Source organism: Pneumocystis carinii (assembly GCF_001477545.1).
Source record: "Pneumocystis carinii B80 chromosome Unknown supercont1.6, whole genome shotgun sequence".
NCBI lineage: Eukaryota > Fungi > Ascomycota > Pneumocystomycetes > Pneumocystales > Pneumocystaceae > Pneumocystis > Pneumocystis carinii.
The window spans coordinates 261688-281394 of NW_017264718.1; the positions used below are offsets into that span (position 1 = coordinate 261688).

The 19707-nt window shown below is 27.5% G+C and overlaps 8 protein-coding genes across 8 annotated transcripts; 5 read left to right on the plus strand and 3 right to left on the minus strand.

Moving 5' to 3' along the window:
- Positions 1-29: 29 nt before the first annotated feature.
- Positions 30-1437, plus strand: T552_01518 (hypothetical protein). Its single transcript, XM_018370100.1, has 7 exons — positions 30-106; positions 155-203; positions 248-380; positions 425-591; positions 637-811; positions 854-991; positions 1038-1437. Exons 1-7 carry the CDS (start codon positions 76-78, stop codon positions 1389-1391), a joined length of 1047 nt encoding a protein of 348 aa, XP_018226256.1. The 5' UTR covers positions 30-75; the 3' UTR covers positions 1392-1437.
- A 177-nt stretch (positions 1438-1614) lies between these two features.
- Positions 1615-2801, plus strand: T552_01519 (60S ribosomal protein L2). The gene is made up of 4 exons (XM_018370101.1): positions 1615-1690; positions 1925-2434; positions 2487-2589; positions 2637-2801. The coding sequence occupies exons 1-4, from the start codon at positions 1659-1661 to the stop codon at positions 2754-2756; spliced, it is 765 nt and encodes a 254-aa protein (XP_018226257.1). The 5' UTR covers positions 1615-1658; the 3' UTR covers positions 2757-2801.
- An 898-nt stretch (positions 2802-3699) lies between these two features.
- T552_01520 (hypothetical protein) lies at positions 3700-5407 on the minus strand. The gene is made up of 5 exons (XM_018370102.1): positions 5164-5407; positions 4842-5119; positions 4297-4801; positions 4079-4253; positions 3700-4029 (listed from the first exon to the last, which is right to left on the minus strand). The coding sequence occupies exons 1-5, from the start codon at positions 5362-5364 to the stop codon at positions 3746-3748; spliced, it is 1443 nt and encodes a 480-aa protein (XP_018226258.1). The 5' UTR covers positions 5365-5407; the 3' UTR covers positions 3700-3745.
- A 292-nt stretch (positions 5408-5699) lies between these two features.
- T552_01521 (hypothetical protein) lies at positions 5700-6354 on the plus strand. The gene is made up of 5 exons (XM_018370103.1): positions 5700-5738; positions 5786-5842; positions 5888-5928; positions 5973-6036; positions 6108-6354. Exons 2-5 carry the CDS (start codon positions 5793-5795, stop codon positions 6307-6309), a joined length of 357 nt encoding a protein of 118 aa, XP_018226259.1. The 5' UTR covers positions 5700-5738; positions 5786-5792; the 3' UTR covers positions 6310-6354.
- Positions 6355-6565: 211 nt separating this feature from the next.
- On the plus strand, positions 6566-12259 carry T552_01522 (hypothetical protein). The gene is made up of 18 exons (XM_018370104.1): positions 6566-6679; positions 6741-7119; positions 7169-8552; positions 8594-9269; positions 9312-10067; positions 10112-10186; positions 10235-10284; positions 10333-10373; positions 10417-10719; positions 10762-10873; positions 10918-10950; positions 10994-11048; positions 11091-11608; positions 11651-11687; positions 11736-11881; positions 11925-11943; positions 11991-12039; positions 12085-12259. The coding sequence occupies exons 1-18, from the start codon at positions 6612-6614 to the stop codon at positions 12211-12213; spliced, it is 4830 nt and encodes a 1609-aa protein (XP_018226260.1). The 5' UTR covers positions 6566-6611; the 3' UTR covers positions 12214-12259.
- A 23-nt stretch (positions 12260-12282) lies between these two features.
- On the minus strand, positions 12283-13391 carry T552_01523 (hypothetical protein). The gene has a single exon (XM_018370105.1). It carries the CDS (start codon positions 13343-13345, stop codon positions 12329-12331), a length of 1017 nt encoding a protein of 338 aa, XP_018226261.1. The 5' UTR covers positions 13346-13391; the 3' UTR covers positions 12283-12328.
- Positions 13392-13672: 281 nt separating this feature from the next.
- T552_01524 (hypothetical protein) lies at positions 13673-14809 on the plus strand. Its single transcript, XM_018370106.1, has 4 exons — positions 13673-13747; positions 13789-14313; positions 14362-14659; positions 14714-14809. The coding sequence occupies exons 1-4, from the start codon at positions 13719-13721 to the stop codon at positions 14771-14773; spliced, it is 912 nt and encodes a 303-aa protein (XP_018226262.1). The 5' UTR covers positions 13673-13718; the 3' UTR covers positions 14774-14809.
- A 156-nt stretch (positions 14810-14965) lies between these two features.
- On the minus strand, positions 14966-19624 carry T552_01525 (hypothetical protein). The gene is made up of 24 exons (XM_018370107.1): positions 19567-19624; positions 19451-19519; positions 19248-19407; positions 19091-19201; positions 18741-19044; positions 18507-18694; positions 18294-18460; positions 18145-18244; positions 18020-18102; positions 17738-17971; positions 17561-17686; positions 17264-17515; positions 17045-17224; positions 16867-16998; positions 16707-16822; positions 16559-16663; positions 16467-16518; positions 16168-16424; positions 16044-16122; positions 15939-16006; positions 15606-15896; positions 15421-15565; positions 15223-15374; positions 14966-15170 (listed from the first exon to the last, which is right to left on the minus strand). Exons 1-24 carry the CDS (start codon positions 19582-19584, stop codon positions 15011-15013), a joined length of 3549 nt encoding a protein of 1182 aa, XP_018226263.1. The 5' UTR covers positions 19585-19624; the 3' UTR covers positions 14966-15010.
- Between the last annotated feature and the right edge of the window lie 83 nt (positions 19625-19707).

Genomic DNA, 19707 nt, shown 5'->3' on the forward strand with positions numbered 1-19707 from the left:
TTTTCTAATCTATTATTTTTAGTTAATGAGGAATTTTTAATACCGATTTCGATTGAAGTTTTTGACATTTAAAAAATGGTTAAAGAATATGTTCTTTTTGGCTTAGGTATGGACATATATTTTATGAAATATTTATGCTAAGATTTTATTTCAGGAAACCCATTATTAGATATCCAAGTTAGAGATAATGGTTTTCTTAAAAAGTGATATAAAATAAATATATTAAATATTTATTAAAAAGAACTAGATATGGATTAAAACCCAATGATTCTATTCTTTCAGAGGAGAAACATATGATGATTTATCAGGAAATATCAGAGCTTTCAGATGCTCAATATATTGCAGGAGGGTCAGCTCAAAATACACTTCGTGGAGCTCAAGTATATTAATATATATTATATTTAAATATTTTAAAATATGATAGTATGTTCTTCCTGAAAATTCTACTGTATATGTTGGATGTGTTGGAAAAGATCAATTTGCAGAACATTTAAAATCTGTTTCAAAACAAGAAGGATTAAGAGCAGAATATTTAGTAGATGCTACTACACCTACAGGAGTATGTGCTGTTATATTAAGTGGTAAAGACAGGTATTTTTTTTTTTCCTTTAAATTGCTTCATTTAAACATCTTAAGGTCATTAGCAACACGACTTGCTGCTGCTAGTAATTATAATATTGCTCATTTAAAATCTCCTAGAATATGGGCTCTTGTTGAAAACGCTGATTATTATTATGTCGAAAGTTATCAATTTTCATCTTGTATTTTATCTGTAATTTCTTTATCAGAGGAGGCAGCTATGAAAAATAAGGTATTTATATTCTCTAAGTAATAAAAAAAAATAACCTTTAAGTTATTCATTATGAATTTATCTGCCGAATATTTATGTCATGTATATAAAGATGTAATGGACACTTTGTCCCAATATTGGGATTGTTTAATTGGCAATGAAACTGAAGCCATTGCTTTTGCCGAAGCACATGGTTTAAAGGTCTCTTAAATTATTTCATTAAAACAAATATACTTAATTCTATTAGACAAAAGATACTATAGAAATTGCTTTGTATATTGCTCGGTTGCCTAAAAAAAATACTCGTCGACCTAGAATCGTAGTTATTACTCAAGGATCTAGGGATGTCGTTTTTGTTGAATCTTTCAATGGAAGAATAGTAATAAATCAAACTCCTGTTCCAACTATTCCAGACGATCAAATTGTAGATACAAATGCTGCTGGTGACGCTTTTGCTGGGGGTTTCGTTGCTGGTCTAATTTTAGGCTATTCCCTTGAAAAATCTGTTCGATGTGGTATATGGTTAGCACAGCTCTGTATTAGACAAAGCGGTTCTACATATCCTTTTCCAAAACAAGTGTTTCATGATCAAGATGATTAATTTTTAAATTTCTTATTAAAATAATAAAACTTTAACAAACATATCAAATTCTATCATATATATATATATATATATATATATTTCTTATTAAATCAAAAAAAAAAACAATTCTATACTTTTATAAACTAATTTAATCAATTATATCTTTATTATATTATAATCTTGTTATTTATTCACTAAGGTCTAACCCTTAGTTTTTTCCTCTATTTTTTACTGCTGACATCGATCAGACGCTTAAAATTTAACCTCACATAAAGCAGATAAAAAATGGGACGAGTTATTCGGGCTCAGAGGAAATGGTAAGTCCTTAAAACCTTTTAAATATGATTGTATATGTTTCTGTTTGAGTTGCATCTTTTTTCCCGCTTTTTTTTGAGAAAATTTGAGCGATTTTTGGAGAAATAAAGAAATAAATATAAATAGTAAAAAATAAGGATAAAAAGCACGAGAAAAGGGATAAAAAGCATAGAAAATCGTTATTTTTCATATTAAAATTACCTATAATTCGTTTTTACTGATGGATTTTATGTTAGTGGTGGAATTTTTAAGGCACATCAACGACTAAGAAAAGGAGCAGCACTTCATCGTGTTTTAGATTATACAGAAAAACATGGCTATTATCGTGGAGTTATTAAGGAGATTATTCATGATCCAGGCCGTGGGGCTCCGTTGGCGAAGGTAATTTTTCGAGATCCATATAGATATAAAAAAAGAGTTGAAACGTTTATTGCGAATGAGGGGATGTATACAGGACAATTTATTTATGTAGGAAAAAAAGCGTCATTATCTATTGGAAATGTTTTACCATTGGGAAATATGCCGGAAGGAACGATCGCGAGCAATGTTGAAGAAAAAACGGGAGATCGAGGCTCATTAGGTCGATCTTCTGGAAATTATGTGATTATTATTGGACATGATCCAGAGAATGGGAAAACCCGTATAAAATTGCCTTCAGGTGCGAAAAAAGTGGTTGATTCTACATGTCGTGGTATGATTGGTATTGTAGCAGGAGGAGGAAGAATTGATAAGCCTATACTTAAAGCGTAAATAGTTTTTTTTTAATAAGGAGTATTGATTATCTTACATAAATATTAGTGGAAGAGCATATCATAAATATAGAGTTAAAAGAAATTGTTGGCCAAGAACAAGGGGTGTGGCAATGAATCCAGTAGATCATCCATTTGGTGGTGGTAATCATGTATGTTTTTTTATTATTTGAAAATATATATCTTACAGAATATATAGCAACACATTGGACATGCATCTACAGTTTCTCGTCGTGCACCTGCAGGTCAAAAAGTGGGTCTTATTGCTGCCAGACGTACTGGTTTATTACGTGGGAATATTAGAGTTAAGGATGTATAAAAATATTATATATTAATATTTTATTTTTGGCTCCTTTTTAAAAGCAGCATTATAGTTATATTGTACTATATTTGTTTTTTTAGAGGAATATTAATCTCAAATTAAACATTCTATTAGTTTTTAATTTAGTATTAAAACTTCAAAAATCTTAGTGATCCCTGTAATAAAAATGATATTATTTCATATTACTTTCTCTGTCTGATAAAGTACTTTATATCAATTTTTTGTTTTAATTTTTTTAATAATTATATATTAATATTCATATACTTTGTCTTATATGTATATATAAATATAAGCACGATCAAGTTAACAAAAAACATATTAAATATTATTCAAATAACTTAAATTTTTAGGAATTCTTTATTATTATATATGGACTCGAAATTTAAACTCTTAGCCTATTTTCTCATATATTTTCACTATTTTTGAAATATTTAGAAAAAAGGTAATAAAAGTTTATTAAATATATAAATAAATATATTTAATGATGTGTGAATTTCTTCATTAGAATGAGATTAAATATCTCGTATGTTGTTCTTTAATAAATAGCTTTTTAACTCTGAAAAATATTATTTTGAAATATAAAACAATGTAAAATACAAATTTTATATAACTAATCTTTTTAGGAAAAATAATTTATCAAGAAAATTTTCTAAATTTCTTTAATATAATTCCCTATATTTAATGAGTTTTTATTTAAAATCAAATAATATCAAATTAATTATTATTAATCATATACATATTTATAAATAAATATCTTCAATCCTATAAAAAAATACTATTTTTAAGTAAACGGGGGTATAATTTAGTTTCCTTTACTTAGTGAACTATATTTTTATTTAGACATTAAAAAACCGATTTAAAACGATACCCTTATTTATTGATCAAACCATTAGTCCTTATGCAATAAATAAGATGCAATTCTGCATAAAACAATCTATATCGATTGTACAAATATATAAACCATTGACATATATAATTTAAAAATATTAAAACATTTTCCCTAATATCCAAACACATAATTTAACGAACCATCCTGTTTTTCTATCTGGAGATGAAAAATCGTTCAAATCAATTTTTTTAGAATGAGTACGAAAATTATCAATTTCACCTCTTAAACTTTTTTGCAATTCTGTATCAAAAGTAATAATAAGAGCACTTGCTTCAAGATCTAACGAATGTGATCTACGACTAAAATTCGATGATCCAACAAAAGTTATATATGGTTTACGTCCTTCCGTTTTGTTTTCAGATGAAGGCATTATCCATAATCCTAATTGTTTTAGAATAATGAAAAAATAATTGTAATACTAATGTAAAACCTTTAGCATGATAGGTCCATCCTCCTTCACCATAACGTCCATTCTTCCATTCTTCCAAATGAATATTATTTTGTTTATTAGCCTTATAAACACTTAAAAGGAAACGTTCAGCCAGAAATGAATATGCTGAGGGAATCATTTTCGAAGGCCAGGCTGAATTATAAAATGAATTTGCCTATTATCTATTTATATAGGGAAAATAATAGAAAAAAGAGTACCTGTTGTGACGAAACGATAACACAACCCTTGGAACTAGATGTTAATAATCGTTTCGAATAATCCTTATGTGTATTAAAGTAACCAGATGTGAAAATCCAATCATAATCATTAGATTGATTAGAAAGAAAAGTATCCAGGGTTAAACAAATCCCTTTCTTCTCTGTCGAAAAATCATAAGGTTTAAAAATAGGCGAAAATTGAAATAAAGGATATACTATTGTAGAAAACACTTCATTTGTATTTATAGGTGTCGGTTTTAATAATTTTAATAAAGCAGATGTAGAATGCCTTCTAAAACGCTCAGGATCTTTGCTCGGTTCCGGGCAATTGGTGTCTTTTAACCATACTAATGCCACTTTTTCTGGCGAATCGCTAGGAACCACTTTGTACGATATCGATGATATAAATTGATGAATACTTGCATAAAAATCTGTTAATTGAGCAGACGAAAAAAGATGATAACGATCTTGACGATTCGTAAAATATTCATATGATAAATTTGCTCTAAAAATTAACTTTTCATCCATATATATAAATGATTTACCCTGATAATATCACTTCATCATCAAATCCATATATTTTCATATGCTGGACCCCCCAGCATTCATTAATTCTTGACGGAAGCATCTTCTTTAGCCCTGAAAAATTAGGCGTATGATACATACAAATATCAACTCGATGCTTCCCAAATAATGATATCAATGGAACTAAAAGTGATGCACCCGTAGGATTAGGTGCTTCACGCGTTCCCCGTAATGCATCCATTAATATCGATACCTTTAAATCCATATTTAATGAAAGAGCTTTGTGTAAAACAGTATACTGATTCATCATCAATTTTAAAAAAAAACGCTATAAAAACCAACAAGCTCATACTCCGATTTTCCTATATATAATGTAGATAAGAATACTCTTCTTTTAGCATTCAAAATCTTGTCTTTTAGTGTATAAAAGAACTCTTTTGGTTCAGTTAAAACTGTTATTTTTTCTTTGCTTAAAACAAATGACGGTGCAAATTGACTTAATCCTATCAAAAGATCCTCTAATACAGGTTCTGATGCTCGCATAATACCGCTTTTTATATCATTCTGTGCATTAGGGATCTGTTACATGTTAATCAAAAGCTATAAAAAACAAATCTAACCAGTTCCCGAGCAATAAGCCCTTTAAAAAACATCTATAAATATCTAATTTAGCGCATATAACAGGGAATATCTTGTATTTAACGCCTTATTGTGTACAAAATATATTGGGGGATTATTAAATAGTATCCAGCGAGCCGGCTATTATTAAATCGTAGACATAAAACGTGCATATATTCAAGAGAATTTATATAAAAAGTAAGAAATAAGCGCATATATATAGATATTAATGAATAAAAAGTGTCACACTTTCTAAGGACATTAAGAAACATTAAAAAGATCGGGTTGTATGCGTACGCGTAAGTATTATATATGCAGAAGAAGGGATTAATGCAGATAAAAATAGGCATCAAATGCAAACTATTGGGGACACGAAATATGGACGTCTTGTAGGAATGGATAGGTTCTTTTTTATGTGTATTTAATGTATAAATTGAGATATTTTTAGCTATGGAAATAAGTATTATGAAAATTTGGAAGAAGCGCCAAGTAATAATTTTTTTTTAAAAAAAAGGATTAATTGGATATTACAGATCGTACACGCTGGGTAGACTATAAATCGTCATTATTTGATGCGTCGCAAGTAGAACCTGGATGGTAAATATATATATATAAATATATATATATAAATATATATCTGGAAAAGATTTTTGTATTGACTCGGATAGGAATGCATGGCTTCGATATATGGTTGATGAAGCACCATCGGAAAGTAATACGAATGAAGGTTCTGTAAAAAAATTGGAACCATCTTGGAAGAAACCATTTCAACCGAATCTTACGTTTTCTCGTGGGGCTTACAAGCCATATAATACAGTTCTACCGAAATTTACAGAATGGACGCCAAATGTTAAGGAACGGGTGTCATAATTTGGGGTTCAAATTTTTATTTATGTTTGATTTAGTAGATAAATTATCTATTAAATCAAATATACAATATATATTTATTTCGGATGTTTAGAGGGAAAATAATAAGCAGGGTTAAATGAATTTCGTATTTTTTTTCTATATTCTATATGTTTTTTATATACATTTTTAAATGATATTAAGTCAAACAGTTTATCGAGATTTTAGACGGTAGAAAGTGATAGAAAAATAAAATATACTAGATAATAGGGAGAACACAGATTCTAATAAGGATATTATTATATTAAATTGTTTTATCTTGGAGGATGTATCCGAGGGGATATACGGATAGTATTTGGAAAGATAATGACTTTACCGAATATTTTAAATACAAGTAAATTATATGAAATAACAAAATAATAGGGTTAGTTTCTAATTTTTATCGTGTTTAATAGATACATAATTTGGATTTCACCTATTTGTCTTATAATATCTTTGTTGATTTTATTATCAACAGGGTTATATGTTATTGTTTTGAGATATTATAAAAAATCGAAAAGGTATGTTTCACTTGCTCAAGACAATGATTCATCGAATTTTCTGTCTACATCTTTTATGGATATTTGTTTTTCAAGAAAATCAACGTCATTTTTACATTGTGGATTGGATGAATTAAATAGACAAAATCTTAAAGAGTATAAAATCAAACCATCAAAGCAAATGTCAGTTATTATTACTGAGGGAATAATAGTACTATTTATAATATTGTTATATTATTTTTTTTTAGATGAATCAAAATATCCTCTTTTTATTATTAATAGAATTTTTACATGGGTTGGTTTTTTTTTTTTTTAAAAAAAATGATTAATTAAATTATTTAAAGGTATACGTTTTTATACTTATTGCTATTCGAGCAGCATCGATTGATGTAGAATCTATTCCTCTATCTACATTATGGTATCATACTTCTCTTTTATACGCTTTTCATTTGCCTTTATTTTATATTGATTTACGATCTATGATTATTGCTCATGAGGCAACTATCTTAATTATGTTGTCTTCGATAAATATGGTTTTGGTATTTGTATTAAATGCCATTGTTTTGTTAAGTAGAAAAGGCAATAGAACAGTTCGTCTTATTGCTTTAAATGGACTTAACCCTAGTAAAGAAAAACTTTCATCCATTCTTTCTATGTTTACATTTTCATGGATTGATCCAATTATTATTCAAGGATTTAGGAAAAGTCTTACATTTTCTGATATTTGGGATTTAACAGAAGGCGAACATTCAGCTGCTGTTTTGGACGCTTTTTATACTACTAAGAAAGCATCACATTTAAAATATACATTGGTACGTCATTTTAAAGCGACAATTACTGCCCAATTTGTATGGGGAACACTTTTTACTATAATGTCATTTGCTCCTGTTATATTTTTAAAATTAATTCTTGAGTATATTGATAATCCTAAAAACCAAACAAAAGAAGCAGTATGGATGTATGTTATTGGCATGTTTTTCTCGTCAGTTATTTCGACTTTTTTTATGAGTCAGTCTTATTATGTTGGTCGCAAACTTTGTATAAAAATTCGCTCAGTATTAGTCGGGGAAATATATTCTAAGGCATTGAGACGACATAATAATTCCAGGAGTCTTACTTCTAATGATGATACAATTGATTCCTTTCAAGCTACTATTGGTACAATTATTAATTTAGTGGCAGTTGATGCATATAAGATTTCGGAAGTATATGCATATCTTCATAATTTATTTATTACCGTGCCTTTGCATCTTATTGTTTCTTTTATTTTGATATCTAGGATTTTTGGATGGAGTGCTATTATTGGGTTTTCCGTAATAATCATATTTATACCTATAAATTCGTATTTTTCAGCACTATATCATAAAATTCAGAAAGAGATAATGTCAATTTCTGATACTAGGATTAATTTAATAAATGAGATTTTTCAAAATATTCGTCTTATCAAATATTTTGCATGGGAAGAAAATGTCACACAAAACGTCAATAGCATTAGAGAAGAAGAGATTAAAAAGCTTTGGAAAAAGTATATTCTTTTATCTTTTGCTTTATTATGCTGGAATGCATCATCTGTAATTGCTTCTTTAATTACATTTTTAGTTTATACAAAAATCGCACATAATAAACTAACTGCTCCCATTGCATTTACTTCTTTAGCTCTTTTCAGTAGTTTTAGAGCTCCATTGGAACAGCTTTCAGAAATAGTATCTAATTTTATGGATTCGAAAGGTATGAAGTTTAATATATGACTATTTTCTAAATATTATTAGTATCTATAAATAGAATTGATGCCTTTTTGAAAGAAGAAGAAATAGAAAGACATAGTAGAGATGCCGATTATCTATTGCCTGATGATTTTATTATAGGATTTAAAAACGCAAGTTTTACATGGGCTTCAAAAAATGACGTTTTAGAAAATACAGAAATTTATTTAAATAGTTTCCGTATTTATGATTTAAACATAAGCTTTCCTGTAGATAAATTAACAGTTATAATCGGACCAGTGGGTTCTGGAAAAACTTCTCTTCTAATGGCGCTTTTGGGAGAGATGACAAACCTTGGAGGTAAAGAGTTTTGTCCCGGCAAATATAATAAAAATTATTTGATTCCTGATCATCAAACGGGCTTTACTGAATCAGTAGCGTATTGTGCTCAACAGCCCTGGTTGCTGAGTGATACTATACGGAATAATATTTTATTTTATTCATCATATGATTCTCAAAAATATAATAAGATTGTCAAAGCATGTGCTCTTGAACGCGATTTTCAGATTCTAGACGGGGGTGATCAAACCGAAGTTGGAGAAAAGGGTATTATACTTTCAGGTGGACAAAAGCAGAGAATTTCTATTGCTAGAGCGTTTTATTCAAATGCAAAATATATAATACTTGATGACTGTTTAAGTTCTGTTGATTCATATACTGCAAAATGGATATTTAATTATTGGTAAATCAAATAAAATATAAGGGATATTTTTAATTTTTATAGTATTAAGGGAGAATTATCAAATGGAAGAACTATAATTATGACAACACATAATGAGAATCTTTGTGTTCCAGATGCAGATTTTGTTATTATAATGGATAACGGAAGAGTTTCTGCTCAAGGAACTCCAAATGATCTTTTTGAATCTAAATTATTAGATAGATGCGAGAGCTCTTTAAAAACTGTACCGTCATCTACTTCTTTAATACATAGTATCCATTCTTCGCAAATTTCTCTTAAAGAACAGGAGTTCGGTTTATATGAAGAAAAAAGTGAAACAAATGAATACGATATCAAAGACACTAAAGCTTTTGATACGTTTGACTCATCTAAAGGAAGATTAATTGAAGAAGAGGGATATTTAAGTACTTCTATGAACAAAAATATTTATATTGAATATACGAAATATTTTGGAGGAAAGTTTTTTCTTTTCGTTCTCTTTTTAAGTTTCATAATACCACCTATTCTGAATGTATGTCAGTCTTTATGGGTTCGAAAATGGACACAGGATAAATCTATAAGATTTTCATACTATTCTCGAGACTTTCAAAAAGATCAGTTAAATGAAAAAAATAACATATTTTATACTATTTATTATTTTTTTATCACTACATTCAAAAGATTTAGTCATATGTCTACCAATCACGCTCATCAAACTAAATATCAAAATTCCTCTTTAAATCTGAATTATTATATTAATATATATATACTTATATCATTATTATATATTTTTTCAACTTTTTTTAGGATAATAATGGCGTAAGATTATTATAATCATTTAACATATATTTAATATGTTTTAGATTTACTGGCGGTATTAGAGTTTCTATTAAATTGCATGAAAAATTATTTCAATCTGTTCTTGGCGCTAAAATACGGTTAATATAAATATTATATGTTAATTATTTAACGCTTACTTATATTAGTTTCTTTGATGCTACACCTATTGGTCGTATAATGAAGAGATTTTCAAACGGTATTTTTTACTTTTTTTCTAAAAGTTTATCTAAAATATTAAAATTAGATATTGGAGTTGTTGATCAAGAAGTATCTTATATATCACTGGTAATTGCTTAAAATTTCGATTTAATATATACTAATTAATTAGACATTGGTTTATGATTTTTTTAACTCAATTTGTTTGATCCTTATAATCACTTATATTATACCAAGTTTTCTGGTTTCGGAGATATTTATCATGATTATATATGTGGCCATTGCTCTATTTTATATCCGACCATCTCGTAGACTTAAGGATTTGGACTCGATTACTAAGAGTCCAATATATCAGCATTTTAGAGAGACGTTAACAGGAATTAATACTATTAGAGCATATGGTTATGAAAAAATATTTATTAGGGAAAATTTACAGAAATTGGACCTTAATAACAGACCATTTATATATCTTTGGGTTTATCCTACTTTATTTTTAATTATTTTTAATAATATATAGGTATGTAATCGATGGCTTAGTGTACGAATAGACTTTATCGGAGGGCTTATTTCCTTATTTGCAGGGATTTTTATAATATTAAATATAGATAGTCTTGATTCGGGACTTGCAGGTAATTTTATTGTGATTATATATATATATATATTGATTTTTAAGGCATAATTTTGTTTTATATTGTTTCTTTTACAGGTTAATAATACTTGATATTATTTACAATTATTAAAATATATAGATCATATGCTTTGGTTAGTACGATTGTATACAATAAATGAATTAAACTTTAACAAGTAAGTTAACTAATTTATTATTATTATTATTAACCTAGTTAGTGTTGAGCGTATTCGAGAATTTTTTTTCATTGAACAAGAGGCTTCTGCTATTATTCCTTCTAATAGACCTGGAAAAGATTGGCCAGAAAAAGGTGAAATTGTAGTTCAAAACATAGTTGTGCAATATATGCCAGAATTGCAACCTGCTATCTCTAATCTTTCTTTTAAAGTAGATCCGTGTTCAAAAGTAGGAATTGTGGGTCGTACCGGAGCAGGAAAATCCACTATTGCTACTGCATTTTTTCGATTAATTGAATTACAAAGTGGTAGTATTATTATTGATGGTGTAAATATATCAACAATTGGCCTTCGTGATTTACGAAGATCTTTGACAATCATTCCACAAGATCCAGTATTGTTTAAAAAATCATTAAGATATAATTTAGATCCTTTTAATATTTTTACTGATGCGGAAATTTTTGAAGCATTACGTCGTGTTCATCTTATAGGATCTAAATCAATGGAGGAAGAATCTAAAAACTCCAATACTAATATCTTTCTAGACCTAAATACACAAAGTTATATTTTAAGTTCTATAGGAAACTACTAACTTATTTTAGTTGAGGAAGGTGGAAATAACTTATCTCATGGACAACGGTATTAAAAATCTAGTAATTACTATAAAATTTCAATAACATTTATTAGGCAATTAATATGTCTTGCACGCTCTTTACTTAAATCCTCACGTATTATTATTATGGATGAATGCACTGCTTCTATTGATTATAATATGGATACTAAAATACAAAAAACTATACGTTCTGAGTTTTCTTGTTGTACTATATTAACTAGTAAGTTTGTCTTATTTTATTATTATATGTTAACATATTATAGTTGCTCATAGATTAAAAAGGTTTCTTAAAATTCTCTTCTTTTTTATATATTAATTATAATTTTTAGTATTATTGATTATGATAAAATTTTAGTTCTCGACTCCGGTAAACTATTGGTATTTCATTACATGTTATTATTTTTCATTCATAATGTTTATTAGGAATATGATCATCCTTATCTTTTGCTTCAAAATCCTCAGTCTGAATTTCGATTTATGTGCGAATCTTCTGGAGAATATAATACTCTTAGACAGCTTGCCCAAGAAGCATATGAAAGTAAATGTATATAGTCATTTTATCGGGTATTTTCTCTCTATTTTCTTTCCTATTCTCTCATTGTTTTTATCGCTTAACATTTAAAATATTTAACTAATTAATTAATAAAATGGTTTCTATAAAATTTCCTCATATTCCACTATGTCTTAAATCTTCAAGTATAGATTCAAGTACTTCTTTTTCTAACGGAATCCATATAATCTCCGTTCCCGTTACATCTCTTTTTATTTTAATCATTTCATGATCACAAAATTCTCTAAGTTGCATTCGAAATCCTTCTTTACTACTAACAACCATTTCTTCTGCACATTTTCCATATAAATAATCAACCGTTATACTTTTCATTTTCGCTTTTTCCTTTGCTTCAATCTGTTGTTCTATTAAAATTCTATACACTTCTCTTGCATGCGGCGTTAATGTTTCTAATACATATTCAATTCCTTCTCCATGTGTTCCTTTCATATTATTCCATACTCCTTCTTCATATGACGTTTCAATTAAATATGGTGCAAACGTCGTTGCATCATGCCATATAAATTGAAATTTACTTATCATTGATTCATCCCATAGTAATCCTGAATTAATATGATCAACACTTGCAATAAACTTTATTTTCTTCGCATTTGCTACTCTTGATAAACATGCTTGAACTTTTTTTGACCGCAATCCTCTTCCATCTATATTATGAACAACCCATACTAAATATTCTATACTTGTTTCTTCTTCTATCCATTCAAGAACCCTCTCCGTCATCTCATATATCGTACAATTGCTTTCAAATCTTTGTTCTCCCCAAAGATTATTAACTAACATATTATATACTCCTTTCATACTAATCTCCGGCTTATATCCATTCATAACTAATACATATTTGTCTTTAAAATATCTTTCAATAAATTCCATTAATAATCTTCGTTTAGATCCAAATCCATAAACTATTAGACTAAATCCTTCATTCAATTCAAACATCCATTGAATAAATAATGAACAGTGGTTATCATATAATGTTTTATATGGATATTCTCTTGATAATAACCGTTTAACCCTTTCTTCACGGCTAAGATGATTTAAACCAAGACGGTTATTTGATGTAACCTTTGTTTTTAATGCCAAAAACCAACGATCCAGAGGATTTTCATGGCTCATTAACTAACGATAAATATTTTACTTGAGTATTAATTCCGTTAAAGAGAATTTAAGTATTTTATTGAAATATCTTAATATTTTAATTTTTTTATAAAAAATTTTTAAGAAAAATTAAGAAATTAAAAAAATAAAGGTAAAAATAAGTATAAAAATAGAGATTAATAAGAGGGATAATAAGAGGAATAGGAATAGAATTAATTAAAATAAGTTATTATAATATAAAGAAATATTTTAATAAGATCTGGTATTCCAGAAAAGAAGAAGAAGAAGAAGAAGAAGATAAATCTATTTTATATAAATGGAAAGTTTTTTATATGAAAAAAGTATATTTTTTTTTCTTATATTTTATATTATTTTATCAGAATATGGACGAATGAGAAATGCGTTTCTAGCAAAAAAATGGTATTATTTGAGGTATAATAAAGGTATATTTAAATATTTAGGTTTGAAATAATATATCCATTATTTAAAAATGAATTTGCGCAAATTGGTATGAAAAGAAATGATCGAATGATTCTACATATCCGGGACCCTAGTTATTTTATTTCATATGCCAGTGGTCGTATTAATATTTCATGTTTATATATTCAATTTAAGTTTCTGATGCGTCAGAATTTTATATCATTGATTAGAGAGAAAGTTGTAGCATTTTTTTTGGATAAGCCTATGCCCCATGACCGTTTATATATTGATATGAATGTTGAAGATCATGTTTTTGACGCATGTGTATTTGCAGTGGTGAATAAGTCAAAGATGCGTTGGTTGCGTGAAAAATATTATAATTTATCATTTACAAGTGTGATGGAATTAGCGATATTACCAGAAACATATGTAGTAATGTCAGAATTTTCTGAAATAGCGTATATTTTGTTGGAAAATAATGAAAGCTTTATTAAATGTATGAAAACACCAGATGTTGTACTGGAATATTTAATTGTGAGTGACCAACCTATTAAATGTCCAAAAAGGTATGATATTTAATAAAAGCGTTTCATTTTTAATGTTTTGATTAATAGTCCGGATCAAATATGTCAAAAAAGTGTTTCATTTTGTGTGAAATTGCCGTCATTAAGAAATTCTCAACAAGTTACTTGTATTATTAATGAATGTATTGCATTTGTTGATATGTTAGCTGAAAGAGCACATTGGAGACCCAATATTTCTCAAAAACTTAAAACTATTCGTGAAGAAGCAAATAGAAAACTTAAGAAACGTCAAGATGAAAAACTAGCGAATGCATTAAAGAAGAAATCTGAAAAAGATAAACAGAAGAAAGAGCGTATTCGAAATCTTAGTCCCCAGGAACAGAGAAAGGTGAATAATATTGTTTTTATAATTTTCTTTTATTAAAAAGTCTGAAATGTATAGTATTTGGATAAAGAACGAGAGAGAAAGTATAGAAAACTATTTAAGGTGATGAAAGCTTAAAGTATTATAAGATAACTTACCCATAATGTCTTGTTTTGTTTTTTTTTCGTATGAATTAACTAAATATTTGAAATGATAATAAATTGTTCTCTTAAAAAAGCCATAAAAACACATTTTGTTCTTTTGCCATGATTGATATACTTTTTTCCTATATACACTCTGCACAATTGTGTATTATATTCATTATATAGTCCATTATAAAATGATATCTACAAAAAGAATCAACGTATATTTTTATTAGTCAAATAATTCATGATTCTGGTAAAATATGTCACTTGGAAACATTTCTAAAATAAACTTTCGAATTGGCTGCTGATAACGATAACTTGCTAGAATTTTAAGAACTGACTTGTAAAGATCTAATGATTTGAATTCTTCTGGATATTTCGATTTTATTCTAGAATCAATATTAGATATATAATAATAATAATAATAATAATAATTGTAACCTTGAGAGAGATTTTAGTGCTTTACTTACAAAAATATGACTAGATAAATCGGTTATAATCTTTAAAATTTCGTCTTGAATAATATTTTTGGATACCAACTTAATATTTTCTTCCAAATCTGATAAACATGAGCAATAATTCCATGGTTCCAACTAATATAAGATTTAAATATAAATAAAATAAAATAGGATGAAATACAAATAATATTTTTTTTATATCCTTAGGCACACAAATACCAATAGGAATACCAAAACTAGTAAAAACAGATGCCCATCCATGTTGCTCTAATATTTGAGAAACTGAGATCGTTATAGAGATTAATCCTAATACAAAAAATGCAGTTCTATTATATTAGCTAAAATAAAAAAATAAAATTAAAATACCCTCTAAGGCTTATTACTTGTGATTTTTCAGCTATATATATGATTTCAGAAATTACACCACTATTCTCAAGAAATGGAAAGCCATTATTATGAGAGCCAATATTTCCTACTGCCCAAAGAGAACTTTTTAAATGAAGAATAATATTTTTATCTTCATATTCATCCTTATGTTTAAAAATATTGGAAACAAAATATTCGAAATGTCCTTTATTTTTTAAAAGTTGACATCCTTCAGATGTTTTAATGATTTCTCCATAAAAATGAGGTGGAATTAATCCATCAAATTCATTACTACAGGAGTCAATTGTTAGTTAATGAAATGAAATAACATACTTTTTTGCAAATGAGAATGCTAACGAAAGATGATTTTCTATATAATTTACATAAATTTCATTTTGTTCCTAATAATTTAGTTTTTAAAAAAAAAATAAAACATACATAAAACCAATTATCCATTTCCTTCTCAATATAATCAAGTTCTTTAAGATAATTAAATCCTGTAGATGATGCTAAGAACCTTATAAAAATTAATTATTAGTAAAGATATAAATATAATATCTACCTTAAACGCAATGGCGCTCCAATATTACCAAGATGTTCTAATGCTGGACGTAATTTTACTGTATATTGAAGATTTTCAAAATCGTAACAAGCTTTTTCTAAAACTTCGACTGCCATTTGACATACCTCAATGCAAGGATCATATAATTGGGTAACAAGTAAAGAAATAGCCCATTTTGTACTTTTGGTATTTTTAGCAAATTTTTTATTTGAAGATAAAAGTGTTCCTAGATGTTTTGTAACAAAAAGTCGTACATCCTAATAAATTAGTTTTAATAAATATATCAATGCGATTCGAACCTTTAGTCCAGCAACAAGGGCTTTTGAAAGAATTATTCGAGGATGCCCATAACTAAATATATTAGTAAATATATATGATATTAAATCATTACAATATATAATTCATATTTATTATAAAATTTAAAATTAAGTCATCTCGGCTCCGAAGTTCTGTAAGATGATAAAACATGTCAAATATTTTCCATTTCTCCATCATTCTAATATATATTAAATACGGATATATGTAATAAAATTCAATACGCAATTCCATCTTTATTCTCTGATAAAGTTCCAAGAAAGACAAAATATCCTGAACTTAATGTCTCCTCCAAGCGTTGTTTAGAAAATAAAGGTGACGGAGAAGATACACCACTTAACTATAATTATTAATAATGAAATGTAATATTATTAAGAATAAGACCGGATCAAGTTGAGCAAGACATTCCGATATCTGTCTTAATAGCTTGCTATCTGACAAATAACGTATACCTTCCGAATTGGCAAGTAATGTAGTAAAAATCATTCGACCAATTTTAATATAACGTTGATTAGGCTGTATATTATTAATTCATAGGTATTATATTACTCAATTGCATTACCCTTGTCTGTTTAATATTTGAAAATTTATAATTAAATGGAAGATAAAAAGATAATAAACGTTTCATAAATTTTGTAGTTCGAATAGATTCATCTAATCTTTTTGGATTTAATAAAGGACCATTCAGAAGCTCAATAACTATATCCCATCTCCATTTTTTATAGTTTTTTGTATTTAAAACCTAATATAATTATAAAACATAATATTTATATAAAATTACCTGAGTATCTAAGAGAAGAGTTCGAAAACGAATGTCGTCAATTTGTAAACCTAACTTAATTTTTACTTGTTCGAGTTGTCTTTTCCCTCTTTTTAAAGGATTCTCCAAAGATGTGCTACGTTCTTTTTGCTGAACAAAATTGGTCTTCATTTTTATTCTATTCAAAGACTCAATCTGAAGAATAGCAGACGTTGCTATAAAATGCTTTTCACTACTAAATTCCAATGCTGATATAAACAACTTTGGAAGAGACTAAATCTAATTAATTATTATAAATTTATAATATGATATAAAAACTTGAAGTTTAGCACCATATTGTAGCGGTAAAATTCTATTCGATAGATGAAGAAGTTCTACAATCAACAATGTTGTTTTCCGGAAGATTATTTTATCCTTAGAGTTCTCAGCAGCAGCCATCAAGGCCTATATAATATTTAGCTATATGATAATTATATTATATATTATATATAATACATCTAATATTCCAATATCCATAAATATCATGATAGTTAATGCTAAAAACTGCTGTAATAAATTGTTTCTTCCAAATTCAGTAAATGTATTCGTAAACATGCCTTCATTTTGTGGTTCTTGTTGAGAAGGTGATGGTCTACCCCATGTTGTAAGTCTTCTACCAGCCAAAAATGCAGATGTTATAGATGATGATTTTATTCCAAAAAGATTGTACAAAATATCAAGAACTATGTCCTTTAAAGATGAGTATATAGGTTACAATATATATTTATATGAAATTACCTGAGTTCTGGATGATGATATACGTAACACATCAACTAAAGAGCGAATTGCTTGCATATCGTACATACTCATATAAACCAAGCCTAATATATTAAAAAATAATATATATCTCTAAATTTTTGTACCTGACCAAGATTTCATAATGCTTACTATTCCATCCCCACAATATTTTAGTCTATATTCTTCTATTATAGGACGAAAATTAGTGACATTAGAAAGAATAAGCTTGGAATAGTTGGTATATGAATACATAAATATATATATTGAAAAATACCTGAAGATCACTTTTTGGTCGAATGAATTTCCTTGTTGCTGGTGTATCTAAAAGATATATAAATAATTTCGCAATTTCATTTGCAATTTCAAATGGTCCATCACTTAATGTTTGAAGCAGCACTTTATTACCACCTGCGCTAACAATAAGTGCTGGATCCAATATAACTATGTAATATATTAATTATACATCTAATAATATCTTTTTTATTACACATTTCTGCTAATGTTTCAATGGATATCAATGACATCTTATCTTTTGTGTATTCAGCTAGAGATACAATGGCACTAACAACACTTTTAGATATTTCAGAAATACCATCTTTGATTCCGTAAAACGTCCTGATTAACTTTAGGGCCTGCTCCCGTTCTTTAGACGTAGAATTATCTTTAATAAGCGATCTAAATGATTTAATAGGTATTTTATATAAATTGAAGATTAAATAACCGTATGATTGCATGTTCTACATGAAATTTCTTTATAAATGATATAGATTCCAGATCATAAATCACAAATCTTGCAATACGATATCCACTAGAAACCTTATTTGTATCTGAGCTAGAAAACATAATTTGAAAATGATGACTAAGCGCTTCCCAGTTTAAATCTTGTTTTAACGTAGGATGAGATTTAATAAGTGATACAAGATGATTGGCGTGCTTTAAATATTGACCTGAATCATTTATCGATTCATCTAAGCTTCTAAAAATCGCTTGCAAACTTTGTATTGGATCAATTGTTTCTATTTGTTCTTTTTATATTTCTTATTAATTATTCTCGATATTTCAAATACTTACCATCCTTTTCCCCGATAGAAACAGAAGAATGAACACTTTTAGATGATACTGTATAAGGTAATACCGAACTTTTCCCATCTTGTTCATAAAATGTATTAATCGTTTTTGTATCTAAAATTATTAAATATCAAACAAAAAAAAATTCTTTTATATTAACTAGATTTTATAGAATCTGTTTGCGTCTTAGATTTTATAATATTAACCTTGGCCTTTAGCTCTTCAATCTTTAAATTTGCTGTATCCAATTCTAATTCTATCTTTTTTCTTAATGCTATATGATTTTCATCTTCTCGATCCTCTGTTCTTTGATCAAAAACCTAATTCTATCAATATTATCCCCTTATTTACTCTTATTTAAACTTGTAGAAGGTTTTCTGCCCCTTCTTTAATCTTATTTTCAATATCCAATTGATTTATCAACTCATCTAACTAAAAAAACCCCATTATTTTTACACCAAATTTTTCCTATTAAAAACCTCATTCTGGTTCTTCATTTTTACTCTATTTTAAGCACTTAAATCTTTCAAAAAAACATAATATTCTTCTTTTTTTTTTCTTTACTTTTTCCTCAATATCTCCCCCTAAATTACACTTTTTAACCCCGGAAAAAAACTTAT